The sequence below is a fragment of the Rana temporaria genome, chromosome 4 (assembly GCF_905171775.1).
Source record: "Rana temporaria chromosome 4, aRanTem1.1, whole genome shotgun sequence".
NCBI lineage: Eukaryota > Metazoa > Chordata > Amphibia > Anura > Ranidae > Rana > Rana temporaria.
In genome coordinates, this window is record NC_053492.1 from 295,976,039 (window position 1) to 295,999,317 (window position 23,279).

At 40.7% G+C, this 23,279-nt stretch overlaps 1 protein-coding gene across 1 annotated transcript in view; it reads right to left on the reverse strand.

Annotated features, from left to right (window-relative positions):
• Positions 1–3,917: 3,917 nt before the first annotated feature.
• The window catches only part of AHI1 (Abelson helper integration site 1), a 329,300-nt gene continuing 309,938 nt past the window's right edge, over positions 3,918–23,279 (reverse strand). The window contains exons 24-25 of the mRNA XM_040350481.1: positions 17,795–17,874; positions 3,918–7,695 (exon numbers count right to left, since the gene is read on the reverse strand). Coding sequence (XP_040206415.1) covers positions 7,488–7,695; positions 17,795–17,874 — 288 coding nt within the window. The 3' untranslated portion in view covers positions 3,918–7,487. The remainder of the gene's footprint in view (positions 7,696–17,794; positions 17,875–23,279) is intronic.

Sequence of the window (23,279 nt, forward strand, 5' to 3'; positions counted from 1 at the left end):
AAAGAAAAGTTTATTTAATGTTTCTATCAAATAGGCTAGGTATGCAACTATCTTTATTCTTTTATTTAATATTATACCTACTAGTGCATATTCAGGCCAATCAATGTACCACAAGCTGTTAACATAATAATTTTCAGTCAAGGTTCTCCAAGACCTGAAAACTATGTCAGGGGTTCTTCTGTGGTAAGAAGGTTGAGAAAACTGGCCTATATGTGGCCGACATTAAAAAGCAGCATAGAGCAGCAATTGAGTAAATGTTACCTTCAAGGTGGGAAAAAATAATGTACTTATCCTTTTATAAATGATTGATTCCACTGAACTGTTCAGAAAGTTCTTTTCCATAGCTTTGATAAAGAGCCCCACTGTCTTAAAAAGGGAATATACGTGTTTTTGGCTTTTAAAGATATCTTCTATAAAACAATAATCTGTTGAGGGCAAATAGTTAATTTTTCTTATGCTTCAATTAGAATATGGCCTTACAATTATTTAGGTTTTTAGACTCTGTACATGTTTAAACTCATTACAATTATACTTTGTTTGGCTTAACTCCACAATCAGTTTGTTTTTGCCCTTTTTCTAACCCAGGAACATATGTGAGGATTGCTGTGGTTTGTGTCTGGGGAATTTTTCACACATGAATGCCCAAATACTGCTAGTCTCACTTCTTCCTTTTTATCAATGGGCTTGAAGTGTGCCACACAGCTTACATAGGATTATCTAATTTTAATTCAGTTGACATCCTCCCTAGAGAAAATGTCAGCCAACCATGACAGCGACAAATACGAACACCAACACATTATTATATTTTCCATAACAAATTTAATAGGTGATAACTTTCAAAGTGCTTCAAAAAATTATAAAATATCAGTTTTCAAACATTAACACAAAGAAAAACAATGCAATCATTTAAACATTAGCAAACAAGGACAATAAAATTAATTAAAAACAAGCTAAAAAATATTAAAATTTAGAAGTAACCAAAGATAAGTGATTTAACTTAAACAACAAAAACAGGTTCTAGCAGTGAGCTTATGTAATTAAAATAGACCTTTGTTAAAATGTACAACATAGATTATATAAATAATTTTGGTTTAAAACAAAGTGCATTTTATTGTACAAAATCGTTTTCGAAACACCAGCATCTGAATTCTACATATAAAGGAATTAATAAAAATAATTTATGTTGTGTATAAAAAATATGGTTATTGGCAACACTGAACAATAAAAAACACACTTTCTAACCTATGATGTCTAAGGATGGACAAGGTAGAAAATTGGTGTTTCATTATGAAGGAAACAACAAAATTGAAATACATTTTAATTTAAAACTTAAATATTTAAATACCACCAATTGAAACAAACATTTACATTCAACCAACGATTCAGTCTCAGAATACTACTGCCATCAAATGATAGGTACATATATACAGAAGATATAGTGTGCAACATAGGTAAACATTAATTTTCTGCACTTCTTATTGCTCTAATCGACCAAACTGTTGCACCTCTGGTATACGCTACTAATTTCTTCATATACCTTAATGGACAAATGCAATGTATAGTGTGATTTGAGGCAGAACTGCCTGATCAAGAATTTCAGGAAGGCTATAATAGTTATTTATGCCGATTACTTAAAGCAGTATTAAACCTAAAAGCAAACATTTAATATATTGCAGTTTAGTGTGGGGGCACTTTAATACAGGAGGTGTGTTACTGGCCTGATCATCAAGTGAAACAGAGGGAGAAAAGCCAAAAAGAAAACGAATACAGTCATCACATTGAACGATTATCACACTGTCACTGCAATATATGACATTTTTGGCTTTGGGTTTAATATAACTTTAAAGTTCCTTCATTCAAAACAGGTGTTAGACACATCCTTCATTTCCCAAGAGCACAAATAATCAAACATGCAATTGGTGTCTATATTTCTCCATACCCGTTATACATATAGTTAGCTTCTTGCAGAGCCCCATTTTTAACCTTTAGAACATAACTTCTAAATGCCATAAAAATGCTGTGACCTATATATTGCATAAGTATTTCTGTCATCAAATCTTCATTACAGATCAACATTACATTTATGAGCAAGAGATGTACTAGTTTAGACAATAGTAGGGAGCCAGCATGAACAGGTATTAAAAATCCATTATACCTTCACTACCCATTCTCCGTATTCACAAAAAAAGACAGAAACACTAAACTATGCTGTCAAACATCTATGTGAAAATAAACTCATTTTATAAGTACAAAAAGTTACACGTTATACTGAAAGTACTCATATATAATAATAGCCCTTTTGCAATTACCGGTATACATATTGTTCAAATATTATGACTTGATTTTTATTTACATGTTATCACTGAATGCATTCTGAACATCTTTTTTTTGTGTGTGTGTGTATAAAAGGCGTAGCAAAGATTTGAAAAAGAATATAGATTTTGGCAATAATAAAATAGATTTACTCAATATCCATACTAAATGTCAATCATACTGTATTTTAAACTTTACACACAGGATGCAAACTAGTTTCAGGTTCAAAGTAATTTGGGATAAAAAAAAAAAAAAAAATATATGAGAAGGGTCTTTTCCCCAGAGCTTGGTGAAAGAATACCCAATTGCGTTAAAATAAAAATAAATAAATAAAAACACATTTTATGCACATGATATTACGATATGGCAACCAGCAAAGGGGCACATTTTTTTTTATATAAGCCTCTAAATGCCTACATGTGCAAGGACATACTGTATATACAAATATGCAGGCACATTTAGAGTCAGAAAAAAATAATCGCCAGACGCCCCTAACAGCAGCATTAAAAACATTCAGTGTGCATGAGGCTTTGAAGACTCAATTTGGTGAAGAGTACATGCCAGGATTTGCATACATGTTAAGCCCAGTACCTTTAGAATGATAGAATGTTAGAATACCTGTCAGGTTTTCATTACTGCCTGAGCACCCACTGGGGATATTCATCTTTTCTGTTCATCCTGGTAATCACCGTCATATGGACAAAATACAAATTTTTACAGTTGTCAGCAAAACAAGAATAGGTATAAATCTTCCAAAGGGGACACCAGTTCTGGTGAAATCTATGTAAAGGGGATTTCCCTTTATCTTTGAAGGCCGCTAAATACCGCAATTTCTCCACAGAGTATACATTTCAGCATGCGCGTTTTTCATGTGTTTCGGTGACTTGTGTTTTATAAACAAATGCATCAAGTAACACAGCAAGACAGTTGTTTACATCCATCTTTACTCCTGGGCTCTGGTACTGACCTGTCAAAGCCTCAGAATTTGGGAAGCAGTGGGGCTGATTTACTAAGGGGCATGTGCGTACACTGGTGCATTGATTTTGTATGGAAAAGCAAAGTGTAAATGTGTACACAATGTACCGTATATACAATATACTATGGTTTGCTATGGAATATATGCTCAGGTGTATGTTCTCTAATGTTTTGCTGGCAGCAATTTTAAATGCACAGGTGATATTTAAATTAAGCCATACCAAGTGTGACCTGTATTTTTTAAGAAATGGATTTTACAGGAAATACAAATATCAGGTTTTCTTTCTTGTTCATCAAGGGATACAGGATTTAGGGGCATTTTGGACATTTAAACATAGTCCATCTGAAGGATGGACAACAGTAACAAAATACTAACTGGGGCTCTGCAGCCTAAAGAGCTGTGACCTTATGCCCAAAACTGGCATCGGAAAAAGCCTGGACATCCAACTTATATGACTTGAATATAGGAACAGGTAGCAGCCTTGCAAATGTTGCTTAATGTGAAGATGGGAAGATAGGGGGCATGCAAGTATGCATCCTTGTTGTCCATAGAGGCCAGACAGCCTCCCTTCCCTCCCCTGTTAAAGGATAGGTTCACCTTAAAAAAAATAAAATAAAATGGTAAACATTTACATCTTAGGAGCCTGTAAAGCATTGCACCCACAATCAGCCGATCACAAGTGCAATGTCAGGCTCCTGCAGACTCAGTGTAGCGGTCTGCCTGTATCATCAATATGGGCAGGCAGTTACTTTAGTTCAGAAAGATTCAAGGAACTTTGAGGATGCCAACCAGTGCCCTGCTTGTTCCACATCAATAGTATGCTGAACTGAATTGATCGGGAGTGAAGCTGGACAACAAGAACTGCCTCAAAGAAGGCTACCATTAAGCCCAGAACCCTCATGCAGAAAATAACTGGGGGGTTACCATAGGGACTAAAGGAACCAAATTACTCCTGCAGAAGGAAGATTCTGGCTTGTCCTGTGTTCATGGTTAGACCCAGATACTCCAGATGGTGTGAGCGTTGGAGAGCAGACTTTGAAATGCTGATTGTCCAGTATTGGGTGGCTACCCCCTTTTAGATTGGGGCTGTGAATAGGTCTGAATGGAAACCTTGCAATCATTCTTTTGTAGGAACTGGTACAACCATTCCTTGTGCCTGAAGCTGGTGCAAGGGGGTCATTAATTCTGCCTTCTTTTGGTCTGAAGCTGGGAGATTGGAAAGTGATAAAAAAAAGAGTGGGCAGAGATAGAAACTCTATGTTGTACCTCTTTGAAATAACAAATTGGACCCAGAGGTCTGGATCCAGACTGAGGCAAATGCCAACAGACATTCCCCCACTCTAAGCAGTGGAGGCACCCCTTTATTGTGAGGAGGGCTTCTGGGTAGGCTTGGTGTTAGCCGTAGGAGACTTAGCCACTCATACATGGATCAAAATTCCACCGGTTCAGTAAGGACCAGATGAATTTCAATACATGTATGGGCTAGCTGGCTGTATGACTTGTGTACAACCAGCCTGTCAGGCTTTTCCTGGATTAGTGCTGCTGGCTAAAGCCAGCAACACTGATCATTGTCTTTTGCCAATGGGGAAGGCCCCCGGCTGAATACAATAGCTCAGTGGGAGTGATTAATTTTGTTTCATTTTTTTTTATTTAACCTGATGTTTGAATGAATCATGTATGGCCTGCCTTAGGCTTTTTCTTGTGGAGTAGGAGTAACTCCCCCCCCCCCCCAGTGAATTTATCAAGGGATTCCCCAATTAGGCATTCATCATCAAAACGTCTGTTAAATTTGTCTTGTCCAGTTACCAGTAGTCTGACAAATAGACATGTTTGCAATTGGTGGCTGCAGAGCTGGATATGCAATAAGGCCTTAAAGAGGGCTTCAAAATGCATATCAACAGAATTCTTAACAAATTGAACCATCCTTAATAGGAGAAAAAAGAAAGAGAGAAGTCGCCGCTCGTGGTGCTGTTTGTTTTTATACTTTTAATCCGAGTACCATATTGGCTGTTATTATAATACTTATCCAGTTTCAACATACTTCATGATCTGGGCTCCTCTACTTGCCTACTGCAGGATCTCTGACTCTCCTGGTGGTCCCTGTATTTTCTCACGCTGTTACTTTATAGCGGTAATGTAAGGGACCACCTTACACAGAGGTGAAAAAACAAATCACTAAAGTCACTGTATACATTCCTTGATATGCACAGTGTTATTTGGAGCAGCACCTCACGGCTCCAGTTCACCTTTATATGGACCTTTTTTCTGCTAGTAGCACTTTAATATTTTAAGTATTACTTATGTGGATATTTTTTATCACTAGCACTTTAATATTAACCTATTTTAAGATTGAATTTCACTATTGTCACCTTTATCACTTGCACTTTATATATTATAATTTGTTTATAGTGGTTATTTTTTTAGCACTGAGTAATTAGCATTTATGATTTATTGTGTATCCACTATTACTATTTTAGTTATTACTTAGAGCGCAACACCACTCATTGATTTTTTATCCTTAATAGGAACTGTAAGGTGTTTATTGAGAACTGAAAGTATTTTTTTGACTTAGCCAGTCTCACACTATGAATTGCCTATGAATCGCACTGCAACCGGATCACTTTGTTATTTTGTACCATGTGATCGGGTGCAGGCAAACGCACTGCATTTGCGACCCGAGCTTGAGGTGTTGCTTACATTGCACTGACACCCATTACCTGCATTTGACCGTGGTGCAGGTAATGCACACAGATTGTGGGTTTCCCTCACCGCATTTTGGTGTGAACCCGGACTAAGTGCCCATAGGGTCTTTTTTTGGCTGTGGAGTCAGGTGCTGTTAGGCAAAGGTTAGTGCACACAACATCAATTTATGTGTCCACACAGGACAGCATTTGGTATTTAGCGGTAGCTTGTACCTCATAAAATGCAGGGTAAGGAAAATCCGCTACAAATACTCTTCTGCATTATATCCTCAAGTAAAAGAGCTGACCATGTTCCTCTGGTTGTGTCTCTGTTGAAGATGTCAATAGGAGTGCAGCAACAAGTCAAGATAGGAAGGGGAAAAAAAACGAATTTAAATTGCTTGCACTGAGAAATGTTGGAAACCAAATGGCTGCGGGTGCCACAATAAAGTGAATAACTCCCAAATCCTCTTCCTGTTAAACTCAATATTGTGCTACGCACTGCGGCATGTACTATTAAATGCCAGGAAACAGTGTTAAGATACAGAAAAAAGCTGTCTTATCTTATCCACAATGTTGGGCCTACAAGAGGTCCAGGCTTTACCCATCATAGAGGGCATACCCTTGAAGGGGTCTTTAGGTTCTGGGAACCATAAACATGGACTACAACCCTGGACCTATACAGCAACCTGTGGCCAACTACACAGGTGAGTGCCTTACACAGGATTCAATGCTTGAAACAAACATTACAGGCTAGCCCCCACACAATGGGGTTTGGGTATGGTCCCTAAGATACACATCAAGGGTCACTGGTCCATCACCCAAGGACACAAGCAAGGACTGGAGTCTCACAAACCTGCAGTTGGAGGGGTAATAAGATTATGCACTAAGGGTGGCCCTAGCAAGTTTCCAATCACCTGAAGGTAGCCTGTATATAACCCATCGTCTATGAAGTCCTTTGTCCTTTACTGTATGATTAAGATACAAAGTTTTCCAAAAATGTTCAAATACTTACAGTATTTATGTGTAATCTACCTGGGAGATAAGCACAGTCAGTCCAGCCGGGTCTGGGTGGGGCTCCAAAGCTACTGCTAATGATACACTGATCCTAATAAATGTGTATAGAAAGACCAGCTCAAGCCACATGCAAGGAAAGGTTGATGGAAGTAAAAAAAAATAAAACTTGATGAAAAAAAAACGTGGTAAAACCAGTTAAACTTTTCCCAGTATAAAAAAGTTATCTATCCTTCTGAGACACTGGCAAAATACTGGAGCATGCTGGGAGTGGGAGGGATTAAATTGTTCTGGTTCATTTGCAAGTGTCCTGTAGGTGGCGGTATAACCCAACTGTCTTTGAATCTTGTATCCCTCAATGAAGGAGAAACAAATATTTCAAAAGTGAGTCAGCATGATTATAATTTATAATTAAATATTTTTGCTTGAGTCCAATTGTGTCTGGTTTTCTTTAAGGCTGTTATGGTGCACATTACTTGAATTCACAGACATGGTCTCGACTCTCACTCATCTGGCTCAAACGCAACATTTGTTTTCCCAACTGTAGGTGATTTCTTAAAACTGGTCTTCTTTTTTGGTTTAACACTGTGATCCAGTCTTGGGAGATCTCGTTCAGAACCCATAGAAGTCGTGGTTCCAGTCAGAAAGGCCCCCGGCTGTGAACTTACATCAGTGGATTTTGTCATGTCCTGTGTTCCTTGCCTTGTTCTTCTAATAAAGTATGAAAAAAAAAAAATTCAGAAGGTAATACATAACAAAAATATAACAAGAACAAAATGAATTGCAAAATTTGAAAACATTCATATTTATTTTTAAAGGCCAACTTCAACAAAAACTTTATAACTTTATGATTAGTTTGGGATATAACAGGGTAGGGGTTAAAGCCTGTGTCAGTTTTTATTGCTGATTGTGTCTGGCTAGAGTGGCTAGGCCTGGAGTGGCTGATCTAATCTGGGCTGCTTGTTGCCTGGCTGTCATGCTGATTGAAGTTTAAAGGATTAAAAGTTTTCCAGTCAATAAACTAAACAAATATAGAGATAACAAATTCTGACGTTTTCTTTGTTTTTAATAAAAGCTTGTCTTGGTGCACTGAAGATGGGTATACATGTATCAAAATTCAGCTGGCTCAACAGGCTTCTTTCGAACGGTGCTGTTGGAAAGCCACCAATGCATGCAGAGCTGATCTGTGTATTTTAATATGAGGGGGGGGGGGGGCACTGTCAGAATACAAAAGCATGGCAGGATGGATCCCTGCATCTACATCAATTCCCCCCGAGGAAGATACGTCACATTCCCAGTATCGACACACACTGGGGAGGGAACAGGACCATGCAGGAGGCAGTGGATCGGTCTCAGAAAGGACACGTTATTTCAGTGTTCCCTTTGATTTGTTAAAGAGTAGTGCACATACATATACATAAGGCATAATACATAAGGCATATACATAAGGGGGAAGACCTGAGTGGACACAAGGACACGCTTACCATCACCAGTTGTTTTGGATTTTGAATGGACTTCGTATATAATTTGATATCAACGCATGTCATCGTGTGAACTACTCAACATAGCACCTTACACATAACACGTGCATGGAAACACGTTTGTGTAGACAATTTGAGTACTTATATATAGTTTGTATAAGTTAGCGCAGCACTTTTTTACTTATATGCTGAGTGCACGGTCTTATGGGACGTGATCAGTGTTTCTACACAAGAACTTAATATTTGTTTATGGTAGCTCGCAAGATTTCCAGTGTTTAAGTGAGTAAACGGTTTTACTGGCAGAATCACCAGGTGAAAATAAAGGTAACTTGCACGAAAAAATGGGTATGTTAAAATGCCATTTTAGATGCAAATAGTTCTTAGTGGTGTCTATTTTTAGAAAATATTAGGAAAATATTTATTTATAGGTGACAAAGTACACAATACTAGACTGTTGTTCCTTAGTTACTATTCTCAAAATTTAGCAATTTTCATGCATTTGGCCAGTAAAAAAACACTACTTAATTCTATAATTGCACAAAGTAGAGAAACTGTTTTTATTACTTTATAAAGCATCCGATTGCAGAAGTTGTAGCGTTTTTGAGATTCAAGAAAAGCCTGTTCTTCTAGGGTGCATTAATAACTTCCTCTGGACCTTCATTAGACTGACCAAAGGAAGTAGCCCTTATTTTTGTATACATTGTAACTGCTTACAACCTGGCTTTTGCCTTGCACTAAAACAGCCTTTGGGCGCATTAACTGTCCAATAATGGAAAATAAAGTAAACCAGGAGGAAACATGTCCACTAAATAGCAGAAAGTAGAAGTACCAGCACAGAAGTAACAAGTCCTTTTGTTGTTGCAGAGATTAATGAGTACTTCAAGTGTGTGACAGATTTGTTTGTTTAAGCCTAGGTTCACACTGCTGCGAATTCAAAATCGCGGTAAAATGCGCGATTTTACCGCGATTTTGCGGCCGCGATTTGCGGCGATTTCGGCCGCAATTTAATGTAAATCGCGGCCCGAAATCGCAAAAAGTAGTACAGGAACTACTTTTTGAAATTGCAGATGCGGCGTCGCACTGATTAGGACAGTGCCATTGCTGACAATTGCCGCCGATTTGAGATGCGATTTGACATGTCAAATCGCATCTCAAATCGTTCCAAATCGTACCCAGTGTGAACCAGGGCTAAATCTTTATTAATGGTAAAACTAACACCTGTTTGTGAGTAGATAAGGATGATTTCTTATAAGAAAGGGCCTAAAAAAAAAGTAGCTAGTAAAAGCCAAGTAACAAATTTAATCTGCTTATTTAAAGCTGTGTACACACAAGCTGAATGTTGGGAGACATCGGCCGGTTCAAAATAAAACGGCCGACATTCGGCCTGCGTGTATGTCGGATGTGCATGCTGGAAAACTGCTGTACTAATGTCAGATGGTTAGTACGAAAACAAATACCCACCTCAACTTTTACAATCTGTGGGGCAGATCCACAAAGGTATTATGCCGGTGTATCTCTTGATACGCCGCGTAATTTCAAATTTTGCGCGTCGTATCTTTGTTTTGTATCTTTAAAACAAGATACGACGGCATCTTGGCTAGATCCGACAGGCGTACGTCTTAGTACGCCGTCGGATCTAAGCTGCAATTTTTCGGCGGCCGCTAGGTGGCGTTAACGTCGAATTCCGCGTCGAGTATGCAAATTAGCTATTTACGGCGATCCACGAACGTACGTCCGGCCGGCGCATTTTTTGACGTCGTTTGCGTTCGGCTTTTTCCGGCATATAGTTAAAGATGCTGTTATGAGGCGTACTCAATGTTAAGTATGGCCATCGTTCCCGCGTAGAAATTTACAATTTTTACGTCGTTTGCGCAAGTCTTTCGCGAATAGGGATTTGCGTAGAATGACGTCACCGTCGGAAGCATTGGCTTTTTCCGGGTTAATTTCGAGCATGCGCACTGGGATACCCCCACGGACGGCGCATGCGCAGTTAAAAAAAAACGTTGTTTACGTCGGGTCACGACGTATTTACATAAAACACGCCCCTATTACATCCATTTGAATTCCACGCCCTTACGCCGCCAAAGATACACTACGCCACCGTAACTTGCGGCGCAAATTCTTTGTGGATTAAAAAATAAAAAAGTAAGTTACGGCGGCGTAGTGTATCTTAGATACGCTACGCCCGGCGCATAAATGCGCCGCTGTACGAGGATCTGCCCCTTAGTTTACAACTGAGCTAACATTCTTTTTACTATAGACTTTCCCAGTATTATGAACAAGATACAATTTAATATATTTGCTGGATAACAAGAACCAATACACACTGAATAAGTACACACAAAAAAAATTTAATAGGATTTTAGTATTAAGGCTTCATTTCCATGGACGTTTTTGGATGTTTTTACAGCCACTTTTCTGAGCGTTTTTTGCAGCTTAAAAACGGCTCTCCATGTTAGTCTATGGCCTCATGGCCACCATGACGTTTTTGAGCTGTAGATGGCTGAGCCGTTTTTAAGCTGCAAAAAAAAAAACAGGACCAGTGCGTTCTGAAGCTCCAGCGTTAGAGCTCTAAAAACACCAGACGTAAAAAAACGCTCAAAAACATGCAAATTAAAAAAAAACATGAACAGATGTTTTTAAGCTGTAAAAAAAGCGGCTGTAAAACGTCCATGGAAATGAAGCCTTACTGTAAAACCATTTTCTTCGCGTTCATTGAGGGAAACATCTGGATGGTAAAAAAACGATTGTAGCAAACAATACAGATAGAGAACAATTACACACAAGGAAATGACCCTTGCCTCTTAACCACATCAAGACTGGACTGTTTCACCCCCTACTGCCCAGGCCCCTTTTCAGATTTCAATGCTGTTACACTTTGAACTAATTACTCAGTCATACAACACTTTACCCAAATACATTTTATATAAGTTTTTTTAGAAATAGTTTTTTTTGTGGTATTTAATCATCACTTGTTTTTTTATTATTTTGCTATATACAAGAAAAAATTATGAAAAAAATGTCAATTTCTTTTTTTTTTTAAGTTGTTATTTCTCATACACAGCATAGGCATACTTACAATTACACCCCAAAATACATTTTGCTGCACCTCCTAAGTATGGAGATACCACATGTGAGACTTTTTCACTGCCTTGATACATAGAGAGTCCCACAATCCAAAGAACATCTTACACACGACGGATGTTTTTTCCAACGGAATTCCACTCAAGCTTGTCTTGCATACACACGGTCACACCAAATTCCACCCGTCAAGAACGCAGTGACGTATAACACTACAACGAGCCAAGAAAAATAAAGTTCAATGATTCCGAGCATGCGTCGAATTGATTCTGATCGTGCGTGTTTTTTTGCGCGTTGGAATTCCATACAGACAAATGTTTTTTCCGCTAGGAATTTTTTTCAGTCAGGAAAATAGAGAACCTGCTCTCAAACTTTTGCTGGCGAAAATTTTGACAGAAAAAAATCAGATGGAGCATACACACAGTCGGAATTCCCGTCCAAAAGTTCACATCTGACTTTTTCAGACGGGAAAAACGATCGTGTGTGCGCGGCATCATGTGTCTAATTTCCTGACTACATATCATATTTTGTAAGCCCCTGTGGACAGAAAAACACCCATAAAATTGGCCCATTTTGGAAATCAAACACTCCAAGGTATTTTCTAAAAGGCATAGTGAGTCTTTTGAAAAGATCATTTGTTTGCCACAAGTTTTTGGAAAATGTGAGAAACAAAATGAAAATTAAATTTTTACACAAAGTTGTCAACTAATAAGATATTTCTAGCACACACCATAGGCATACTTAGAATCACACTCAAAACATATTCTGCTATTCCTCCCAAGCATGAAAATACCACATTTTCACAGTCTAGCCGCATAGAAATCCCAAAATACAGAGCGCACCTAAAGGCATTCCAGGGGCACAAATTACACATCTAGTTTCCTGAATATCTATCACAGTTTTGGAGACCCTGACGAACCAGGACAATGGAAACACCCACAAAATAACCAAAGGAGGAGGAGACAACTGTTGGAGTGATTATTCTCAAATGGAAGAAAAAAAAAAAATAACCATCAATCGCCCTTGGTCTGGAGCTCCATGCCAGATATCGCCTCATGGGCTAAGGATGATAATGAAAAAAGTGAAGGATCAGCCCAGAACTACACTGGAGGAGCTTGTGAATGATCTCAAGGCAGTTGGGACCACAGTCACCAAACAAACCATTGGTAACACAATATGCCATCATGGATTGAAAGCCTGCACTTGTGGTTCAAGGAGAACAGTTGTCTACAGAGGATGGCTGGGACTGTTGTGGCTGTGATCAGGGACACTGAGACTTGTGTGGCCATGACCAGGGACACTGGGACTGGTGTGGCCATGATCAGGGACACTTGGACTGGTGTGGAGGTGATTAGGGACACTGTGACTGGTGTGGCACTGATGGGGACACTGAGTGCTGTGGTGGTGATTAGGGACAAAGCTGCAGTGACTGGCAGCACTGGTGGTCAGGTGACACTGTGCTGATCAGACACAATGGCTGGCAGCACTAACATATAGTAATATCACAGCAGCCAGCCATTGTACATGATCACCACCATAGCAGTAGAATATAAACATAGTGACACTGCACTTGCTACAGTCACCAGAGAAGTGCAGTGCCACCATTGATTGAAATACGACCAGTTCCGGCAGAACCGGACAAATTCTGATCTATGTATGGCCACCTTTGAAGATAGTGAAATTGGAAAAGAGAACCCTTTTGTGTCTGAAATGACAGGAAAGGAATCAGTCTGCTTAAAAGAATGTAGTGACAGAAAGGTAAACCGTGATTGCCCTCACAACATCCAGGCAATGGACAGAAAACCTCATGGGATGAACTGGTGCCAGACACAAGGAAGGCAACATAGTGATTACTGGAAAACACTTTTGAAAAACTGATAACTCTTCTAGTCAAAGAAGAGTTACCTTACAGAACTGCAGGGCCAAAAGTTTAGCTAGATGCTAAGGGACAAGATTTGTTCTACCCCAGACCGGAGGTCTTCCAGAAACTTCCAACATTAAAAAAGTTTCTGGCATTTGATGATACATTTTGTGGAAGATGAGGCCCGACCAGAGTTATGGGAATGACTGAAAGGATCTCAGCATTGGCCATATAAAGTAGGCAAGGCAAAGTTCCACCTGGGGTAATGGCTAGATCAGGGTATACTAATCCTACAACACTACCAGTGCATCTGCTGCAGGGTCCTTGTCCTGGAAACAATCTGTCCAGCTTTATGATGTCATGATTATTATAACGATTCCCAAACCCAGACATATGTCTCTGAACACCTCTGGACGTACAAACCATGTGTCCTGGTCAGACATTGTCTGCAAATATTATACAATGGAGAATGGGTACCATAAAAGGTAACAGAACATGGAAAATCTACACAGGACAGTAGCATAAATCTACCAGTAGCTGTTGATAAGAGAAATTCTTCCAATTCCACAAAATACAGAAAAAGTATTCATACCCCTTGAGACTGTCCACATTTTGTCATGTTACAACCAAAAGCGTTAATGTATTTTATTTGGATTTAATGTGATACACCAACACAAAGTGGCACATAATTGTGAAGTGGAAGGAAAATGATAAATGGTTTTAAAATTTTTTTCCACAAATATGTGAAAAGTGTGGCATGCATTTGTATTCAGCCCCCACCCCCCCCCCCCCGAGTCAATATTTTGTAGAACCACCTTTCTCTGCAATTACAGATCCAATACTTTTTTGCCCATTCTTCTTTGAAAAATAGCTCAAGCTCTGTCAGAGTGGATGGAGAGCACCCGTGAACAGCAATTTTCAAGTCTTGCCACAGATTGGCTTTATGTCTGGACTTTGACTGGGCCATTCTAACACATGTATATGCTTTAATCCAAACCATTCCATTGTAGCTCTGGCTGTATGTTTAGGGTCGTTGACCTGCTGGAAGGTGAACCTCCGCCCAGTCTTAAGTCTTTTGCAGACTCGAACAAGTTTTCTTCTAAGATTGCCCTGTATTTGGCTCCATCCATCTTCCCATCAACTCTGACCAGCTTCCATGCTAAAGAGAAGCATCCCCATAACATGATGCTGCCACCACCATGTTTCACGGTGGGGATTGTGTGTTCAGGGTGATATGCAGTGTTAGTTTTCCACCACACATAAACGTTTTGCTTTTAGGCCAAAAAGTTCAAGTTTGGTCTCATCTGACCAAAGCACCTTCTTCCATATATGAGTATATAATGAGTTTGGAAATTCTAGAGAAATGTTTATGTAGCGCCCCTTTACTTTCAGTATGGGCACTACGCTAAAGTTAGTGGGGAATGGGAGAGTTATTTTGCTCCCATTCACAATTTGCAAAAATTTGGGCTGCTGTCGTTCCTGAACTGTCCTGTAGGTCAGTCTGCGCTCCAGGTGTGTCGTTTCCACCCCTGGGCGACAGGTGGCGCTAGAGGGGTTCTGGCAGAGCCACTTTTCCCCAGCAGCCAATTGGAGGAGTTTCCCTCGCGGGGCATGCTGGGGGAGGGTATATCTGTGGCAGACGCCATTTTGTGTGGTTCTTCACGGGTTCCAGGTGCGGCACCCACCTTTGGGGTGTGCGCACCCAATGGTCGTTCGATGGGGGATCGGCTTGAGGGGAACCCGGAGGCAGGTTGTCCAACAGGGCTTGAACGAACCATCGGGGATCTGGTGACTGGAATGTTGACAGGTAAATTTTTGCTGTCATCCGGTGACATATGCTGGGAGGATTCACTCAATCCGTCCATTTAGCTCATTCAAGTAATAGGCCTGTGGCAGAGGCCCTAGAGCCAGGTCTGTGGCAGAGGCCTGTTGCTCCCAGCAATCTAAAGTGACACTTCGGCTGCCAGGCTTGTGGCAGAAGTCTGTCCGGGGGCACTTCACCCACTCTGGCTAGAGTGGCGACGAACTGTATCTACTACTACTGTACTACTGAGAGCAGAATTGCTCTGTTCATATCCAGGCCTGATACCGCACGTTCTCTATCGCTTCATCAACCTTTCCTTCCTACTCCATGTTGATGTTGGCTATGTTGGGCCGAAAATAAAGCATTTGAAGACCTTTATTTATTGACTGGACATTTGCTCACTACTCTACTCTACTCCACTCATCAATTACACCCCTAGACAACACTGAGGTAACTTAATACGCCGATCCCAACAACAACCAGCGGCTCCTGCGTGCGTAGCGCTACATTTAAATAAAACATTACAATTTATCTAAAGCCTTTAGATTTTAGTTGACTAAAATGTAGATGTTATGCCACGTACACACGATCGGTTTGTCTGATGAAAACGGTCTGATGGACTGTTTTCATCAGACGAACCGATCGTGTGTGGGCCCCATCGTTTTTTTCCCCATCGATGAAAAAACTTAGAACCTGTTTTAAAATGATCTGATGGTTAAAAAAACGATCCAAAAAAAATGATCGTCTGTGGGGAAATCCATCGGTTAAAAATCAATGCATGCTCAGAATCAAGTCGACGCATGCTCGGAAGCATTGAACTTCATTTTTCTCAGCACGTCGTTGTGTTTTACGTCACCGCGTTCTGACATGATCAGTTTTTTAACTGATGGTGTGTAGGCAAGACTGATGAAAGTCAGCTTCATCGGATATCTGATGAAAAAATCCATCAGACCGTTTTCATCGGATGAACCGATCGTGTGTACAGGGCATTAGTCGACTACAATGTACTGGATATTGTAGTCGACTAAAATAAGACTACAACTAAAACAATTCAGATGACTAAAATCTGGCTAAAACCAACATGGTATTTTAGTCAAAAGACTGACTAAAAATAAATCAAAATTTGACATCAAAATTAACACTGGCCTCATGACAACATGATAATTTCTCCAAAAAAAATCTCATGATTTCCTCCTTACTTTTTAGATATTTCAACCCTTTCTAAAAATATGTTTGGTCTTATTCAGCAGTAAAAAGTGCAGTATCTGCACATTAACTAGTAAGGCCCCGTACACACGACCCAGTTTCCTGGCAGAATTCAGCCAGAAACTCGATCGGAGTCGTATTCTGCCGAGAAACCCGGTCGTGTGTACACTTTTGGCCGAGGAAACCGATGAGGATCTCATCAGGCCAAATAGAGAGCATGTTCTCCATTTCCTCGTTAGTCAATGAGGAAACTTGGCTCGCCGAGATCCTCGGCGGCTTCACAAGAAACATGTACGTAAGTACGTAAGTACGTAAGTACGGGGCCTTAGAATTCATACAGTATAACCATGATCTGAATACACAAACTGAAATTTGATTTTGAGTAGCAAGATCACCTGCCACACAGTGCCTGCATAGTTCCTGCACTAATTTAGTGCAGCAAGCAGCATGGGTATTCTCTCCTGCCAGGTAAGTAACCACTGATACCAAAAATCTATTTAGCTCCCACTGATAATCAACAAAGGGGTGACCACAATGTAAGGGGACACTTTATTACTGACCATCAATGTAAGGGGGCACTTCATGACTAACTAATGTAAGGGGCCCTTCCACACTGACCACCAATGTTAGGGGGAACGTTTCCGGTGACCATCAATGTAAGCACTTTTTCACTGTCTACTAATTAAGGGCTCTTTCACACATAATGTCAGTTTTTCACAGACTCTGTTTGCTCAGCGGGGATCGATCTGTTGATTCCCGCTGAGCCGGCAGATGACAGGTCAGTTTCTGCTCACTGTGCAGACAGAGACAGACCTGTCAGATCTCCCTTCTCCGCTATGGGGATCGGACAAAAACAGATCCGCTTGTCAGTTTTCATCCGATCCGCCAGATGGATGGAAAATAGGGTTCCCATCCATCTGTATTTAGCGGATTGGATGTCAGGGGACATGTCAACGCTGACATCCGTCGCTCCATAGAACTGTATGGAGCGTCCGTTCAGGTCCGCCTAAAAAACTGACAGGGGTGTGAAAGGGGCCTAAAGTTTTCCATATCATTTAAAAGTTAAGTATCTTTAAATAATGTAATGTAAGTTAATTAATGACTGGAGTACATGTTGTATACATGTTAATTATAAAAAAAATGTTTATTGCTTCCTGCTACAACACGTTAAAAATGTATAAAATACATAAAACAATTAGTGTATACAGAAGTAAAAAACTTACAGGTTATACAATTTAAAAAAAAACAATATTCTGAAGTGATTGTTGGCAGTGTTCAAGATTCATTGTTCTATAGATAATGAAGCACTTTCCATGGGAATATTAGTTGCCACCACTAAAAGACATGAGAAGAAGTCTTTTAACCAATGTTTCTTACTGTGTCACAGGTGAATCTGCATCTGTGTCATGCTGTGACATAAATTTCAGATCCTTTGACTTGCTGGGGACCACCGACATCTGCAAAAAACAACAAATACACACTGTAAAAGAAAGAAAGGCCAATTTGCTGTATCTCACAAAGCCACCGGCTTCCTGGGTAAGAGAAGAATATACCCCATTTCCAACACGCGGTTTCACTTGGGGTCTGTTTATTGTTATGTGGTTACAAGGAAGGAAACAGGCTCAGGCCCCATTTTACCTCAGACAAGCAATTCTCAGGTGAGAAGCAAGCACTACAGATTGTACAAAAGCAAACTCTTACTTGCACCTGGCCCTATACTACTAAAAAAAGGGGACTATTTGTAACCAACACAAACAAGAGAGATATAGTCATTTTCTACATATTCATGAAAATTCCATCTGAGGTAAATGGACAATGGGGATAGGGCAGAAGACTTGTTACTGATACCATTAGTATATCATGCATCTATAGATGGATTTAATCCTGTTCTGAAAAAAAGGCGATTTTATTTCCCAACCACTGAAAAATTTAAGTATTCAGATTTTTGCATTAGTTACTGACAACCACTCAGCCCCTGTTATGTGTGTTGTGAGTATCCCGTTTTAAAATGTATTTTTTTCTCCTATATTTAAAAGGGTTTACAGGGCATGCAGAGCCATTGATTTCAGTCCATATCCCCACAAAACAGCATACAATATAATATTCCTACCACATATACAAGCTAAAGTAAATTGCTGTTTATCAGTTTTTAGATGTTGTGATGCTGTTCATCCAGTTCTGTAGCTGAAAGTCCATATCTCAGTATGGATCAGGGCTGGATTCTGCCAGAGCACTACACCCGCAATCCACTGATAACAGTTGTAATACCTTGCAGCATTGCAGTAGTTCTTTGTTTTTATTATTTTCATTTCTAATATCCTTTACAATTGTATTTTTTATTATTTTTTTTACATTTATTTTGTAATAGTTTTTTTCACAGTGCATTTGGGGGCTACACTGACCATCCTCCTCTAACCCATGGATGATCCATCCTTGGTTGGTACCTGGTGAAATTTGACAGTTGGGGATGATCAGTGCGATGGTGAGGGCAATTACAAGCATCAATCTCCCTGAATGGCTTTCATGAAGCAGCTGACAGCCGCTTCTCCTGTGGCTTTCAGCTGCTTCACTGAAAGCCAAACAGGCAGATTGGTGCTTGTAATTGCCCCCACCGCCGTACTGATCACCCCCGACTGTCCATCAAATTGCCCTTCCTTTCTGGGCCCCTCTCCATGCTCCTCCAGCCCCCCCTCGTCCCCCCATGAAGCACTGCTGGCTTCCCTCCTTTCCTCTCCCGCCGGTTGCTTTGGGGGATCTGTCAGGATGGAGAGCAGAGAAAGGGGCCAGTAAATATGTAATTTACCAGCCCCTTCCATTTCTGAATGACTGACTCTGTCCATTCATAATTTAAGTTTTGTAAACGGTGTAAACTGTGCATTGTTTTTGATATGTTTACTACCTTTCTGTAATCTTTATTTACCTAATAAATTCTGCTGGGTAAAATTATTTTTTTTTTTAAATGTATATGGTGATGAAAGGTCAAGAATCAACACAAAGTAAACATATCATTATACCACTAAACCACTCAGCTCAGCAGGTAGGAGGCTGTTGCCCTGAGTTTGATGAAAACAGAAAACAAAAGCCGATACCCTGATGCATAGAAGATATAGCGAGCGTGCCTACCTCAAATTGTCAAGGTATGGAAACTTTCACATCTCACTAACTCTAATTGTTATTATTAGATTCTTGGTGACAGGTAACATGTGGTTAAGGCTTAGTGGTCCTATAAATATAGCTCTATTTAAAAAAAAAGGAAAACACGATTTGTTAAGACTACACGCTTACCATTAATGCTAAAATTCTCAGTTGTTAAATGACACACTCTAGTTGTCACATCAAACAGCAAAGTACAACTGCAGATAAGCATAATGCAGAAATACAAAAAAGTAAAAATCTAGTCGCGTCCAACCAGCATGTGCAAGTCATGCAAGATACATGCCACACTACCTTGACACCCTGCACCCCTTACACTATATAACAGATAGATGTTTTGCTGATGTGGTATGATTTGAAGTAGTTAAAAATATGTTAATTAAATAAATGAATATATATTTCGACTTAAAGGTAATATAGTTATTTATTCTATACCCATGAGAATAATGGACAGAAGCCCCTAACTGACAACCAATGGCACTAATCATTAGGCAGCTCAGGCACCATCCTACTTTGTGTGACTGGAATTGACTCCACCAACTACATCAACTCCAGTTATGTCAGTGCACACTAATGATGTTGTGGCTAGGCAAATGGACAGATATCAGAAGCACAGATGATGCAGTTCAACATATATCCAGCAGGAGGAGATACCAAACCCTCCTAATAATACATTGACAAGCACAGCACCATTTTAGACAGCAGAGTATTCACAGCAATAATCTTGCTTTTGTCCCTAAGGACCCTTTCACACTACCGTGACTTCAAAGTTGCGTGATTTTGCAGTGATTTTACCGCAATTTTGCCATGATTTCAGCAAATGTGTAACTCGCATTAAAGTCAGATCAAAGTAGTGCAGGCTCAGATATGAATGGTACTCATTAAAAATCATGGGGTACGACTTGTCATGCGACTTTGCAGTCACAAGTCGCAGGACAAGTCGCACAAGTGTGAAAGGGGCCTTATTGTTTAGTTTCTGGGAAGAAAAAATAAATAAAATAGGGGTTTTATGATGTCATCAAAGAAGGGCATAGAAATCTAGGAATACTAGGGGGGGGCATTTTAAACATACACAAGAATTGAAGTGCAGTAGCTATTTTACATAGCAAAATGCAAGTGTGTGATTTATTAGAGCTACTTGACTGCAGCAAATGCTTTCAAAGTCAGCTGTTGCAAGTTGTGATTGATGGAGCAATTTGTCTTGAACTTTTTGTTTATTAGACATCCTTAGCTATTTATTTAGTAAACATGATACATTTGTTGCATAGCTTCAGGTTTTTCAAAACCCAATTGCTGTGAAATTTTAAATATCAAATTTCAAAATATGAAAAAAAAAAATTACTGAATAAAATGTACAGGGGGATTATTAACTATTTTAAATCATTAATAAGCTCCTGAATGTTTTGTGTGTGTGCATTTACACATTCTAGCAGAGTTTTTTGTAAGATAGACAGAGTGGGCTAGATTCAGGTAGCTTTGCGCTTTTCTTACGGAGGCGCAGCGTACCGTTTTGCCGCTGCGCCTCCGTAAATTACCTGCGCTACGCTTGATTCACGGAGCAGTAGCTCCGTAATTTGCGTGAGCGCTCCGGAAAACTGCCCGGCGTAAGCGCGCGTAATTTAAATGATCCCATAATGGGCGTGGATCATTTAAATTAGGCGCGTTCCCGCGCCGAGCGTAGTGCGCATGCTCCGTCGGGAAACTTTCCCGACGTGCATTGCGGCAAATGACGTCGCAAGGACGTCATTTGCTTCAAAGTGAACGTAAATGGCGATTCACTTACGCAAACAAAGTAAAATTTTTAATTTGCGACACGGGAACGACGGGTATACGTAACATTGGCTGCCCCTGCTAATAACAGGAGCAGCCTTACACGGAACCCGACGAACGGAAACGACGTAAACTGCGTACGCAGGGCTCGCGTAGGGTTGTGAATCGGCGTTAGTATGCAATTTGCATACTATACGCTGACCACTACGGGAACGCCCCCTAGCGGCCATCGTAAGAATGCAGCCTACGATACGACGGCATAAGGAGCCTTATGCCAGTCATATCTTAGGCTGCAGTCGGCGTATCGAGGTTCCTGAATCAGGAGCATTCGAGACGCCGGCGCAAGTAAGCAATTGCGCTGCGTAACTATGGTTACGCAGACGCAATTGCTACCTGAATCTACCCCACTGTTATTAGTAGAGAGACATCTGACTGCCGCTCAAACCATCCCAGTGCTTTAGATGTGGATATGGCTGTTTGGCCTCATCTAGCGCTGCTCCGACCATGCCCCCTGACATGCATTACCCCGCCTGCCGGGGCTTGGTTACAGAGGCAGGTGGGATGCATGTCAGCGGGCATGGCGGGAGCAGTGCTGGCTGAGGCCAAACAGCCATATCCACATCGGAAGCACTGGGTTGGTTTGATCGGTGTCTTATACCACATATGTCCACGCTTCTGAATTGGTTCCTGATGCTTGCTCCCACTTTCTAAATACTAGTAGGGACACCTGTTATCCTCCAGCTTTGAGCGGCACTCCAAGTTTACACTTCATCTGACTGCCCTTGCTTGCATTATAAGAATGCCATGGCTTGCTGCAATCTGCTCCATAACTCTGTCAAGTTGTAGACGTGATATTGTCCATCTATTACTAAACACCTAGATACATTTTTTTATACCTTATTGCATGATTTTTATGAATAGTGTGAATTGCATTGGTCTGTTCTTTTCTTGCTAAAAATATGGAATAGGAAATCAGGTAAAAAAAATATATATATATACAAAAAGAGGATGGTTGAAATTCCGACTGTTTTGATATGCCAATATTATTACTTTGTTATTTCTTATCAGCAAAATATGTTGATTTAGGCCAGGGGTGGCCAACCAGTGGCCCGCCAAGCCCTCTGATGTGGCCCGCGACCTCCTGCTCTGGAATGGAGGGTTGGCAAGACCAGATCGCAGGTTGCCGACCTGCCATACCACAGCATTAGTGTTGTGAATGAAGCTGTTAGTAGAGGAAGAAAGCAGCTGCAGAGCAGAGCCCCACAAGCCGATGCTTCCTCTACAGCGCTGGCTTTTGCCACAGGTGGAGTCTATGGCAAAGTTCAGCTAACCCGCAGTATAGACGCAGGTGCACTACGCTGTGGGTAAACCGCAGCACATCAGTGTGAAAGCAGTCTTAGGCCCTTTTCACACGATCGGCCCGACCAAATGGGACCCTTAATTCCTCTCTATAGAGCGACTGATGTCCGTTTACGCCCGCCTACCTCCAATCCGAAAAACAAAAGAGAATTCATCCCCTTTCATCTGGGCGGATACTAGGGCCTATAGAGAAGCCGCGACTTGTCATCTGCCGGATACGTTCATTGTGGCCCTCGACTGGTTACCAAGTTGCTTAAGTGGCCCTCGGCTCTTCAAAAGGTTGGGCACCCCTGATTTAGGCCATACACTGTTAGGCTTCTCTCACACTGCCGGGCAGCTAAGGCCGCAGGATTCCTGCGGCAAGAATCACTGCAGCTGAAATTTTCCAGGCTTGGATATCTGTCCCTAACCCTGCGGCTATCTGCTCTCTGTGCAGCTACATGATGCCGCTGTCAATCCACCATTAATTTAAATGGGCCGAATGCCCGCTGCTGATTGCATAACCCGATTATTCAAGAAGCAAGAATCCACCAATTCTTTCCACAGGAATCCAGCGGCCGCAGCTACCCAACCGTGTTAA